Below are 13,616 nucleotides of genomic sequence, written 5' to 3' on the forward strand. Positions count from 1 at the left end.
AAGTTTATCCGGCATAGTGTAGACGGGGCCTAAGGTGAAATCCCACATTGAAAGTGTTTGTCTGTTGAGTATGGTCGGACCAATACGAGACTTTGTTTTGACTGCGAGGAAATGAAGAGTTTTGTATTTCTTCGCTATCCATTTTTTCTTTTCTTTTCTTTTCTTTTCTTTTCGCTTCTTTTGTTGGGTTTTCTTCTTTTACTTTTTACTCATTATTGTTTATTTTTATTTCCTTTCCTTTTCTTGCTATTTCTTTTCTCCTTTTCTCTTCATTCACTAATTCATTCTTTCTTTTCTATCTTCCTATTTGTCTGTCTATCAGTCACAGGCTTCCTAGCAATAGCAGTGGTTTTTTTTGTTTTTGTTCTATACGAATGGCTATCGAGTACGATGCATTGATAATTACTGAGCTTGGGTGCTAACATATTGTTCACCATATATGGTTTTTGTTTGTCCTCATCCTAGACCACGATGCATCATGTTTATCCAACCCAGACAAAAACCAATGCAGCATGAAAAATAAATTTGCCTCTAACTTTTTTAAATGAAAATCATAGATTGCCCTTGATTACCAGATTAGAAGAGATTAGAAGAGAAAAATCAATACTTCCTTTTGTAGTGACTTAGCTTGTTTGTCCTTTCATCTCCATCTTAGACATCTTGGTTTGAAAAAGCGTCTGGAGTATGTCTCTAATACGTGCAACTACTTTCCGTTCGTCTAAATAATATCCGATTCTCACATAAAAAAGGACTTAGAGACACAGTCTTATAGATCCGGACTTCTCGTTACGTAAGGACCTTGATTAAAAGTGAGCTAGCCAAGATCAATTGGAAGTTCATTTTCAATATTTACTTATTTCAGTGCAAGTTCAATAAAACCTTGAACTTGAGTGCTCTTAGCAGCTAGGGAGTATTTGAGTGATTGTATTAATATTAAAATTCCGCGTTCAAAAGGTTTATAAAATCTCTAAGACTCGGTACCTCGCATTGTTGGAATTCGGCTCGCACCAATTCGTTGTCAAGTCGCTACGTTATCTCTGCCACAAATCATTTATAAAGAACTAAACTGCTCTTTGGAATCTTAGTTGAAGTGAAAGCAGATCACAAGAAGTTATTTGACCAGAGGTAATTACTTTCCGAGAGTTTCTATTTTCTCTTTTTCTTTTTTACAATCGAGGCACTTTCGACAGTGAGAAAGATGATGTTGAGGCGATGTGGAGTCCGTGTATACCTATGTTTCGTGTCGTTCATTTTACTTCCCTAGTAGAACTAGTATTTCTCTTTACTATTTATTTAAAAAGGTATCGACGAAGATTATTCGGCTAATCGATGGCATTTATGTCCGTGTTTGTATCGCCGTAAATGAAGTAAGATGTATATAAATAAGGTGTCGTTCATTTCACTCCTGTGACTAGAACTACGTATAGAACTCTCTTAAAATTGACTCTTTCATCACATATCTATTTATAGTTATATTTATTTGAAGTTCCTTTAGTAAAAGACGTGTTGTCCATATCATGTCTATGTACTGTAAGAATGAATGAGTTAGTATCGAAGGTATGGTTGAAGGTTCTTAGAAGAATAATATGTGCCATGTCCATATCGCTGTTGGTATAGTACAGCGTAAGTCAACTGTCACCTACATTTATTTTTTTCCTTACGACCAACCCCGCCTTTCATCTAGTATTCATTTAGTAAGATCCCTCATCAGTGAAGGTGCATCGGTTACATGATGTGGTCTATGCACATACTGTATATGTTACTTATAGAAGTGATGTATAGTGCTGTCGTCTATTTCCTTTTATTAACTTTACTGACGTAACTTAACCTTAGCTTTATTAACAATCTACTTTGAACCGGAGGAATGTGGTATTTATTGGGAGCACAGAGTAATAATCATCATCATCATCATCATCATCACCACCACCATCATCACCACCACCACCACCATCATCATCATCATCACCATCATCATCATCATCATCACCACCATCATCATCACCATCATCATCATCATCACCACCATCATCATCATTCAAAACAACCGTTTTTGGGGTATTCCAGTTATGAAAGTTGTTACCAAAATGCATATATTCAGTATTTTTTATAGTGCATTAAGCTAGTAAGGACAGAAATGTTTTCAACAGGATATGCAAAAGACTGCGTTATATATAGAAACAATAGACTCTGGATCATGAGTTTTAGCTGGTTTTAGGATTTAAGTGGCAATTATGACTGAGTTGTAGCACTGGGTTAAAAAATACAATGACAACAAGACACGAACCACAAAAGCCTGTTTAAATACTCTATTGGACAGGCGCATTTGTTCTGGGTCAATACTGCAAGAACCAAACCTCTACACGCATTAGCAAATAAGCAAAAGTGTTCTCCGCATACAAAAAGCAAATTGAAAACTTAGCTATTAAAAATCCGTTTTCAGAAGGTGAGAAATATTATAGAAGGGTTCGCATTCGATGTGAAATTACGTGCGACAAGACTTTTATCCAAAACTTTTGTTGAGGGAGAAGCCGTTACGAGGGGTGTGAAGCGACGTGATCTATACCTGAAACGTTTATGATAACCTGAACAATCTGTCACGAAACTTGTCTCACATCCTCGTTTCAGCTAAACTTTTCAAGATGAACCTAACATCACTTTTATCAAACCCCGAAACAACCTCTGGGCTGATCTAGAGTCGGGGCGCAGCTAACTCACAGATCGAACCCTGCAACAACCTCTGGGCTGACCAAAGTCAGGGCACAGCTAACTCACAGATCGAACCCTGAAACAACTTCTGGGCAGATCTAACTCGGGGCGCGGCTAACTCACAGATCGAACCCCGAAACAACCTCTGGGCTGACCAAAGTCAGGGTGCAGCTTACTTACCGATGGAACAAAAATGGAACAAGAAAATGTTTTGTTTGGGGCTATGTTTAGTGGAAATGGACGTTGCTTAGTTTAATGGAAAAAGTTACCATGCGATGAAAGCTAAGAGAATATTTTTTGATTATGAAGTAGTAAAAGCCTTAATGCAGATAAAAATCTCGCCTCTTATTACTTTTCGCAACACTAAACTTAGTAAATTATTATTATTATTATTTATTGATAATATTGATAAATATAATAGTTAAAAGACGATATTAAAAATAATACATTTTACATGCTTATAAAGCTACAAGTTAGATTTTTCAGTGATTTAAAATGATGAACGAAAAAGAAAATAAATCATGCTTGTTTTACGAGGGTAACACTTAATAGCCAGTGGCTAACAAACCTGTGGCCCTCATTCCATAATTGGAATTGGAATTTAGAAGTTAATTTTTGCTGAGGAAGGAAGCCAGGAAAACCCACCAAAAAAAACCTTGAAAAAATAAGATATTTTAATTAAACAGATGACGTCTATAGCCAGCTATGTCGGATCTGATGTATTTTCTAATAACGAAAGAAAAAACTGTAATGTGCTTTCTTTCGTTATCTTGCAATGTCAGTGACTTTATTTTGTTATCTACGTTAGTCTCGATCAGATAGGATAAAATGGGAACATAAATTTATTAATATTTTTTGCTGAATAAATAGCATTCGAGGCACGTACTGAGAGTTTTGTCACTAGAGAGGTGTGTGTAGGTTGTTACTTGGGTGCCTGCGCACCGCTCTTTCCTTGGGCTTACGCAGTTCATTTAGTGTACCATGAACGAGCTTGAATGGGAGGGGAGGGGATATTTCATTCAAATTGAGTGACACCCTTCGTATGAAGTAGAAGGGATTTCTGTTAAATATATCTCTGGGCACATCGCAGTTTCTCACAACTTTTAGAATTAGGAATTCCTACCCCATCGCACCCCCCCTTTGTCTAAAACAGCTCTTGCTGCTCATATGAACTCTTGATAAATCTTTTCTACAAAAATAACCTTGTTATACACGTGTTTTTTTCTTCATTTTGTTAATATTAATTAAAAGACTTATTTCCATCTCTTTATGGGGCTTCCTGTTTTAAGAAAATGTTTAATTTGAAATCCGCGTAATATTTTTTAGCGCTTCAAGTTTTTGATTAAAAACGCGCTAAATGCCTAAAGCGCTCTCTTCACAATTTATATTTATCATCGATCTCATTTTTGCTTCTCAACAAACAATACGATGCGTGAGACAATCTGTAAAATTACAATCTCTGGCTGGTCAATATTTGCCTTACACAATTTGATGAACTCGTTTTCGGTTCTACTGACGTTTATTTATCAAAGTTTGTTTATTAAGTTGTACGGTCTTACGGCCATCAAAGTAATTGCTTTCATCTTTGCGGGAGTCGATCTTTCCAGCCGCGCAGCCTAAGAGTTCTTGAAATACTAAAAATCGCGGAAATCCTCCGCTATAATACCACTAGTGCACTAGCTTTTACGTAATATTATCAATAACTCTTTGCGATGTTATATTCCAAGTGTTAACCATCCAACACTGTTTTGATTACAAACTGAAACTGCGCATGCGCAGTGTCGGTAGGACTTATCCTTGCTGTCATGCAGAGTCTTTCATTTTGTTAATATAAATTAGGAAATAGTTTCAAAATAAATGAAGTGTCTACCTTGGGTAGATACTTAATGTTTACTACCATGCTGCGCCTTTCAAAACAATTAACAGTATGATAAAATAAAGAAAAGATACTATCCAATATGGTTTGATATTTTGTTGAACATAGTGATTATAGCCTTGGGAAAATAAGCAGGAAATATTGAATTAAAATAACTCTTAACCCAAGAATATTAGAAATCCATTTACTTCGGTTCAGCCTTAAATAATCATCAACTGACTCTGTGCCTCGCGGGCTTAGAACTGTTACCACAGACATTCGCAAAGATACTCTTTTTGAATGCTCATAAAAGTAACCCTTTTTACCCTCAGGTATCCTTTTTTGTTGTAACATTTCTTTCGTTATATATAGTTAGATTTATGGTAAAATTCAACCAAAGATGAGTCTTGAGCTGTTTGTTATATCGACTACCATCGCCGACATTACTTTTTTAGGGGGTCGTTTCATTGCCCTAATATCGTAAACACATATAAAAGTTTGTGTTTGATTTTTCTAAGGTGCTGATTTGTTTCAGGATTTTATAGACGCCATGTTTGTTGAATGTAACCAATGATTTGTCGTCAGTTATGTTGTTTCTTATGATAAGCGACATGGCCGACATCTGTTCGTTGCCAAGCCATTTCTTTCTATTGATTGTAAACACGTATTAAAGGTCATTCGTCTGGTTTTTATTTCCGCCAAGGATTTTTGATTCTCGCTTTAATTTGTTATCAACAATCAACATGGCTAACACGTTCTTAAGAATGATTCGAAGCAGCGGACAGTTTTTTTTTTTTTTTTTTTTTTTTGGCATTAGGATGCTGGTTTGTTGCTAGTCTTTCCGCTGCATAGCCGCAATGTTGGTCGAATTCAATCAAAGATATTTGATATCTCTACCTTGTGCTGTATGTATCATTTTCCGAGTTCGATTGCAAATATCTATCGAAGGGGCGTTGTTTTTTATTTTAGAAGGATGGAAAAAAGGGAGGGATTTTGAATACGGATTATCATCAATTTGGAGTTCATCATTCATTCATTCTCACATTCTAACGAGGCGGCCATCTTGAAAATTGTTAGCCTGCGTCCCAGAGCTGCCACGTAGGCTAGAAAATTGTCGATGTGTCAACGCTGACGCTTTCGTTCAATAGAATTACGTCCACGAATTGGGCTTGAGTAACCAAAAAACCTAAGGGTTGCCGGCAGGCTGTCCTTTTTCCCCTCCCCAATCCCCCTCCCCCAGAGCCGCCACGCAGGCTAGCCTTTCGTCTACGTTAATAAGGAGTTAAAACTTAACGGAACTAAAGCTCATGTTATAGTACATTAACGTTGTGTTATTTGGTCATATCAAAAGGTTTATAAAGCAATGCTTTTTGTCTTTAGATGAATGGATTTTTCCTCAGGGACATGAAAATATGTATGCACGGGAACTTAAGATATTGTAGAAGTATTGTAAGTCCGAGAAGGTGCCAACATTGACCTTGAGATCGTCATTAATTTTTTCAGTACAGTCGCAGTCTTTGTATTTATAGGTCAATACCGATGCTTTGTCTTTGTCAGTAAGGCATGAGCTATGTAAACTGCGTAGATTATCTATTAACCGGCAAAAGACTCAAATAATATAGATAGAACAATACAAACACAGTGACTGGTTAATTAAGCTGTACTATACACTTATGGACTAGCTGCACGCTAATTGCTCAAGATCAACAATGTTAAATAAAAAACATCGCACGCGATTTTTATAAATGTAATAATTATTACATCGTAAGCCTCGCAATGTCACAAAGAAACAATGGCCCATTAGACACATTTGTTTTCACGCACTCAAGGGAGGCTTAGTACTTATTTAAATATGATTGGTGTATTTACACAAAGGGTCTATGCCGACGTCATTGAGAAGTCTCTTTTTTCAAATTACTCTCTTTTTAATCTCTTTTAGTTTTCATGAATTACAAAGAAAGCATTCATTTTCAAGCGACGCGCAGCTTAAATTGCCGCAAAAAATTGCCATGAAAATAAAAAGTGTTCTAAAAGTTGAGCGTCAAAATGAGAGATAACAGATGAATGAACATTCAATATTTAACTGATGATGATATACCGTTGAGCGAACAATATTCAACAAAAATTGAAGTACTCTATTCTTCCTAACGTTGGTAGGGATATATCGTAAAATAAACCTAGATGAAAGAATAAGACACTAAAAATGACAAATACTAAACAATAAAAGATCAAGAATATGCCACCATAAATATGCGAGTAAAATTCACACCCCTTCGCTATATGAATTGGAACATATATTATCAGTCAAAGCATATCACTAAATGACCAATATTCATCGAACGATTGAGCACTTTGATATGAGGCACCCCTCCATTGATGGACAGCAATAGATAATACGGTCATCAAAGCTTATGATCAAACTGGGCCAATATATACCCTAGAAGCCAAACAATGGAGCACTTTAATATAAGACATGGACAATGAGACGAATACATACTACCATTAAAGCGTAATGAATGCATAAAACTAAACGACGCGACCTATATGATATTCCAAAGAAATAAACACAGTAATAGTTGGTCTTCGGAGCTGTCCGAGGTCCACGGTTTCATTCTCAGAATCTCGACGTCTGTTTCCACTTCGACTCTCTAATCACGGCAGTGTAGCTTCAGCTTTGAATACTCTTAAAGCAGAGTACTGATGGAGAGAGGGAGTAAAGTGCACACAGTTGACTTAAGTTAAATTTCAACAGGAGGAACTACCGATGTTATAAGTCGTTTACCTTTTTTTACCTTTTTTTAACCTGATACTCGACTTAAAATGATACCCCCGTCACGTGGCACAGATGATATCAATCAAAGCAATGAAAAACAACCAATATACTCAACAATGCAGCACTTTATTATAAAACGCGTCGATCGAGAGTTAATCCGTTTGATATCAAATCAGATGAAACCAGAAACACACAATGACAATATGAATCAAAAGAATAAAACACTCATTGAATATGAGACAACACCACACCAAACTGAGCGCTCCTCTCTATACACTCACATCATGTCGATAAGTTTGGACCACAAAATTTCTCTCTCAGAGCTTCTTAACGCCATTAGACATAATATTTTTGGTGGTCAAATCAATTCCGAAAAGGCCACTACAAATATTGACACTTTTAGGCTCTTGAAACGGAAATCTAAGATTTCTCAAATAAGGTATATATTAGTTGTTATCATGTTTCAACTGTTTAGAAGAATATTCTATATAACTCTTTGCGTTTCAAAAGCAAAATTACGACAAGCGAGTTATATTGGTTGTTATGACTTGGTGTTCTCAAGTTTATCGGTTCTTACGGCAAAACCTCAAATATTCACGCCATTTTTGATATGCGGTTCCAAAAGGAGGTCAAAGAAAAATTGACGTCTTTAGCTTCTTTCTTGTTTCTTTTGAACTGATCTCGTATCTTTATGGCTTTGTCTTAAAACTACAGTCCCATATTGTTGATAGGGAGAAATATAAGTCCTTGGTGTTTGGCCATACGTGTCACACAGGCATAGATGGTGATAGGGTATACTTTCTTTTGTTTTTTCTTTTTTCTCCTCCTCCTCTTATCTCTTCCTACTCCTCCTCCTTCTTCCAATTATAACTTCTTTTACCACCACCATTGTTGTTATTGTTATTATTTTAACCTCAGGATAATCAGATATGATACAATTTTTAATTCCATGGTAAAAGTACTAGTCGGGTCTTTTCGCAAGACGTAATTTTCAAACTGACACATTAACTGACATTTTATAATCTAACCTAACGCTAAGTGCGCTACTTCTTTCCTTCTTATTTTTTTAAATTTTTTTAAAAAGTCCTTAAAGTTCTTAAAGTTTTAAGACTTTCCTTAATGTTCTGGCTGTTTTTAAGATTTGGCAGATTTCCGAAGTGTTCCTATCCTGTTCAGTTCTTAGGTCTAATAGTTACATAATCCTTTAGTCTCATAAACATCATCATTATTGTTATTCATAGCTATTATTATTATCATTATTATTATTGTTTATTCATCTCTACTGCCACGACCACTGCTGTCGTTATTATTACCATTATTACTATTATTATCATCGCTATTATTCAGGGACGTAGCGAGGTCATAAGAAAAGACAATATACCATTTTCCCGCCAATACAAACGCGTACGCGTTTCATCTTTAAGAGTTTCCCGCCATATCCACAAGTTCCAGTAAAACATTTTTGGGGAGGCGGTCACCACCTCGCTACGTCACTGCTATTATTATTGCTATAATTGATATGACTTTTAAAACTCTTGTTGACTGAATAAGGAAAATTATGGCTTTTGTTTTCGAGTCAGCAGCACGCTTTGAATTCTCCACTTTTCTAGAAACAACACAGAGTCATCTAATGGGCGTATGGCAAGGACACAAATAGAAAACTATAGGCGAGGTTCACTTTACTCTCCCTACTTGAGGTCGCTCTTGTCTTGATATTTTTATTTCGTCTTTAAAATGTACAAGCGAATTGTATCCGAGCCATCAAGTGAGTGTGCTAGATGTGTTTGTTTGAGTCTCATTCATTAGAGTACTGTCCAAGGGCCACTGAGATGTCCATAAGGATTTCCATCAAAGTTCTTCCTAGACCACTTTTCTCGGATTTCAAGTAAGATAAGCTATTATTGTAGCATTATAAGACACATTTCCTTGTAACTGAGATCCAAAATGACTTCTGCATCTGTAACTTTTATTTAATGTGTCCGAACTCATTTATTGAACTTGTCATGCGATGTCTCCAATGCCTGATGGACATTTTGAAAGACAAGACATGAAAATACGATTGACACGAAGATAAATTGCCTAGAAATAAGTGACAAAATCAAAAGAAAAACCTCGTAAATGAATGTTAAGAAACCCGGAAACAATGTTTTAAGCGTTTCTTTAGTCTAAAACTATGGTTCAATAAGAATACTTTTAAAAACGGCTATTCAGAATTTCTTTTCTTAGATATGGTTTTACGTTATAGCTCAACCCTTTAAACTTTTAATGCAAGAAATCGATAGATTGCTATCAGATTGATTTTGAAGCCACGTTACGTGAAAACCATATTTAGCTTTCAAACGACGGAAAGGGAAAGCGGCAGTTGGACTAAATAAATTCAAACTATATCTAAAGTGCACTCGTGAAAATAATGATGGGTTTGCAAGGATAATACACTATCTAGTTTGCGTACAACCGGAATAGTCTACCTTGATCACAGTTAAAAGGCTTTCTACATACGTCACTCTTGGCCATCACTTATCGCACACGCTACCTTACGAATGTGAAAACTCCAGCTGTTATGAGCATGCGCCGTAGGTCTTTTTGTAGCCTACAAAACGTGTGTCGTACAACCATATCGTTGTATTTACATAGAACTAGACCTTTTGACACACAGGTGGAAAGCGTGTGGTGGACCTTAGCCAATTTCGCATCTAGATCTGGATTGTGAATATTTTCCTCTTCTAATGCTCGCGAGCTCAGCGTGGGATTCATTGTTAAAGTTCAGGTGTTCTCTTACATTACCATGAACGAGTATTTATTGGTTTTGTTACAACTTAATATTCTGTCAGTCAGTTCAACGCTATAAAAGCAAAGAGTCAGTACATCCCGTCACAACAAGCTCCGTTATTATCATATGCAGGTCGATAAGTAAAGCGATTCAAAGCGATGGAAAATCAAAAACATAACTTTTCTAATCTCACCGAAGAAGCGGAAGGAATAAAAGACGATGATTCACGACTCGGAGGATTTCAGGCAGCTACGGATGTTCCGCTTCTTTCTATTGGTCTTTTGTCGTTTTTGACAAACTTGTTTATCATCACAACAATCCTTAGAAGACGAAATCTACGAACAACTAGCAATCTTATTTTGGTCAGTTTAGGGATTTCCGACCTCCTGACCGGTTTAGTTGCCGTACCGCTTCAAATAACCTGTTCTGTGGTGCTGGACAGAGGATTGTGCATCGCAACTGCCATCTTCACAAAATTTATTTCCATCTCTACAATCGTCCACATCTCTATTATCACAGTGGATTGGCACATATTCATAATCCATGCGCTTCGATATCACGTCTTAGTCCGCAAGAGATACGTTTTAGCAACACTTTTCGTCGTCTGGCTGATCAATTCAGGAATCGCGTTAGTGCGCCTCGCTTGGGCCTTGGAGATCAATGTCACTGAAGACGAAGACGACAAACTGCACAATAAAGAAACTCAATATAACTTATTCTGCCTTGGGATTTTCTGCCTCCTGCTCATGACCAACATCATCTTGGACGTCAACATGCTGGTTGTCCTTGGTAAACAAGTAAATAAAATTATCAAGCACAATCTGACCCGTGAATGCCTCGTCCATGAAAACCGTATGCGATCCAACCAACGCAGGGCGGTCATCATGTGTGTTTTGATGCTGGTAATCAACGTCATCCTATGGTTGCCCTACTTTACGTACGATCTTTGGCAAGATCAAGGCGCATGGGTGCTCAGTTTGGAAGGCGAGTATGTTATTCTTAGCGTACGAGTTCTAAGCTCATTGTTGAATCCCATTATCTATACGATTGGTCAAAGAACTCTTCGAAAAGTGGTTGTCAAGAAGTTGCGTGTTGCTTTTGCGTGTAAACAAAGCCAGGAGTTTAAAACTGAGGAAATTCCGTTGAATGAGATCACAAGAAACTGATTTAAATCAACGAGACGTTTTCCATGCTCGGTTTTATTGAAACTATCTAAAAGCATACGGTGGGATGGACTCTGTTAAAGTGTAAAACTAAAGAAATTTCTTTGAATGAGATCACAAGAAACTGATTTAGATTTTAGATCGACGAGACGTTTTCCTTGCCCTGTTTTATTGAAGCTGTCTAAAGTGGGACGGACTCTGTTAAATGCGTTTTACGAGAGAATGCCAAGCGTAATAGGGCTTTATGGTGTAGGTGGAGCTAGAGTTTTTATCGCGTCAAACTCGGCATCGAGATATAATTTTGTGTAAATAAGTTCCTAAAAACAACAATGGCAATAACAACGGTTACAACAACAAAATCTGAAAAACTAATAAAGAAAGAGGCACAAAAAGAAACATTATTATTCTTTTGGGTTTTTTGAGACCGTTTAAATGAGACTTCTTCTGGATTAAAGAAAAGTTAAAACTGAGCATGCATCAAGAATTAAAAAGGAAGAAAAAAAGCATTTTAAAAAGAGAGAGAAGAGACTAATCATCAAGGAACTGATGGAACTAGTTCTTGTTCCTCGAGGCTTGGCGGCAGGAGAGCACAAACAATTTCAAGATGTCTTGAAAAAATCCCTGCAGAACCCCGACAAGTACAAAGACTAGATTATAGAATTATATTTCAAACTTGATATCTTTTCAAGTATACATCCAAAATATGATTAACGACTCTTGCTCCAAGGCTCATTTCTAGGTTCCGATTCTCAGTCTAAGACTAAACTCATAACTCAATATTCCAAAAATCATTGACAGCTATCCCTGCTATTTTCAAGTATGCTGTCTGCACTGTTAATTCAATCTGGTTTATCGGAATACTGGGTAGTAATTTACTTCCTCGACTTTTATTAAAAAGTTGTTTTGTCTCAGACTATAATTTAACAAAGGTAATGAGTTTTCGGTGTTCCTATTTAACTTTTAGGTTATTAATTAGAAGTAAAAGGAATGCGAAGGTGTGATATCGTGTCTTATGAGTGGGCATCTTGTAGTTAATAAATTACACCGATAAATATAGATTTTATGGTCTAGCGCCTGTAATAAAAGTGATGTTTTTAGGGGAACGAACGTGTTTGATTTTTCGTTTCAACCGCATCTAGAATTGCTATAATGATTTCAAAGGCTTCTTCTTTCTTTCACTCCGCCCTTCCGAGAAAGAAGTACTTGTATCCCGGGGGGAACTCTACTTGTATTCCGGGGGGTACTCTTGCCCGTTTAGGGTAGGAATGTGCCGCCAAGCCCTCCTAACCCTGACCCTGTTCCAGAGTAAAAATCGCTGAAATTCACACCCTGTTCCAGAGCAAGATCGCTGAAAACCCTGTTCCAGAGAGGAGAGAGCGTGATTTCATATACACTGTTCCAGAGCGAGCGCGATTTTATATGCCCTGTTCCAGAGTAGAATGCGCTGAAAACCATACCCTGTTTTGCTACACGTACCCGTATAGCGAATGTAGGGGAGTCCCCCCCCGGGACTTGTATATTTTCAGTTGGTTTTAACACGTCTTAATACATTGTTTCCTATGTCAATTTTCGATGTAAGAAATTTTGTTGAGCGCCGGACACTAATATAGGTATATTATCATGTGTAGGCGGGATCTTTACCGCATAACCCAACGACAGTACACACACAAAAATAAAGTACTTAGTAGTAAGACATAAAGCAGAAAACAAAATGACTAAAAAAATGTCTCGGAAAAAGTCTTTCTTGGGGTATCAGTTTGTTTTACACCCAGCTACAGCTTGAGTGCAAGTGAAATTTAGTAAAGTCATAATTAAGTTCTAAAATATGTTTAATCTTTCTACATCCGTCTTAAAAAAAGTTTGAATGTGAAGTAAAAACTATTCGACAAAATCACTGATTTTGATATAACGTAGTGCTACTGAGTTCTCGTTTACATTGAATTCAGAAATTCTGTTTTTAATTAATTTTGCACTTCACATAAGAGCTGAGAAAAAACTTCAAGATACTGATTATTAACCCATCGTTCCCTCGATTCTTAAATATAAACGCTGACAGCCCATCTAGATACTAGCCAACTATTTTTTACAAATTAGAAAAATTAATTTATGAGGTTGACTTTTCGAAACTGGATAGTTTCAAATCCTGTAATTAGTCAGATCATTAGTAATGCATATATAGTCCTAGTTTCTTCCTCTAATGACCAGAAAGTCGAGGGTTTGAATATCTAAAGTAAAGTACCTTGAACACTACATATAATGAAATAGTGCAATCGGATGGGATAAGATTCTGCGGTTTAGAAAAGGCTTGGAAATTAAGCATAGGGCTTTGACATCGGCTCCACGTTCTCT

The 13,616-nt window shown here is 36.7% G+C and overlaps 2 protein-coding genes across 2 annotated transcripts in view; both read left to right on the forward strand.

The window, feature by feature from the left end:
- Positions 1–1,014: 1,014 nt before the first annotated feature.
- The window catches only part of LOC116289483 (histamine H2 receptor-like), a 61,330-nt gene continuing 48,728 nt past the window's right edge, over positions 1,015–13,616 (forward strand). Inside the window, exon 1 of the mRNA XM_031696421.1 lies at positions 1,015–1,125. The gene's annotated coding sequence lies outside the window, so the exon portion shown is untranslated. The remainder of the gene's footprint in view (positions 1,126–13,616) is intronic.
- On the forward strand, positions 9,974–12,370 carry LOC116289484 (QRFP-like peptide receptor). The gene has a single exon (XM_031696427.2). It carries the CDS (start codon positions 10,263–10,265, stop codon positions 11,268–11,270), a length of 1,008 nt encoding a protein of 335 aa, XP_031552287.1. The 5' UTR covers positions 9,974–10,262; the 3' UTR covers positions 11,271–12,370.

The sequence above is a fragment of the Actinia tenebrosa genome, unplaced genomic scaffold, assembly GCF_029948245.1.
Source record: "Actinia tenebrosa isolate PJP-AT-01 unplaced genomic scaffold, QUT_ActTen_1.0 PGA_scaffold3__52_contigs__length_22856419, whole genome shotgun sequence".
Classification (NCBI taxonomy): domain Eukaryota; kingdom Metazoa; phylum Cnidaria; class Anthozoa; order Actiniaria; family Actiniidae; genus Actinia; species Actinia tenebrosa.

Coding starts and splice junctions, on each gene's coding strand:
- LOC116289484 (XM_031696427.2), top strand. CDS start 10,263: ATGGAAAATCAAAAACATAACTTTTCTAATCTCACCGAAGAAGCGGAA.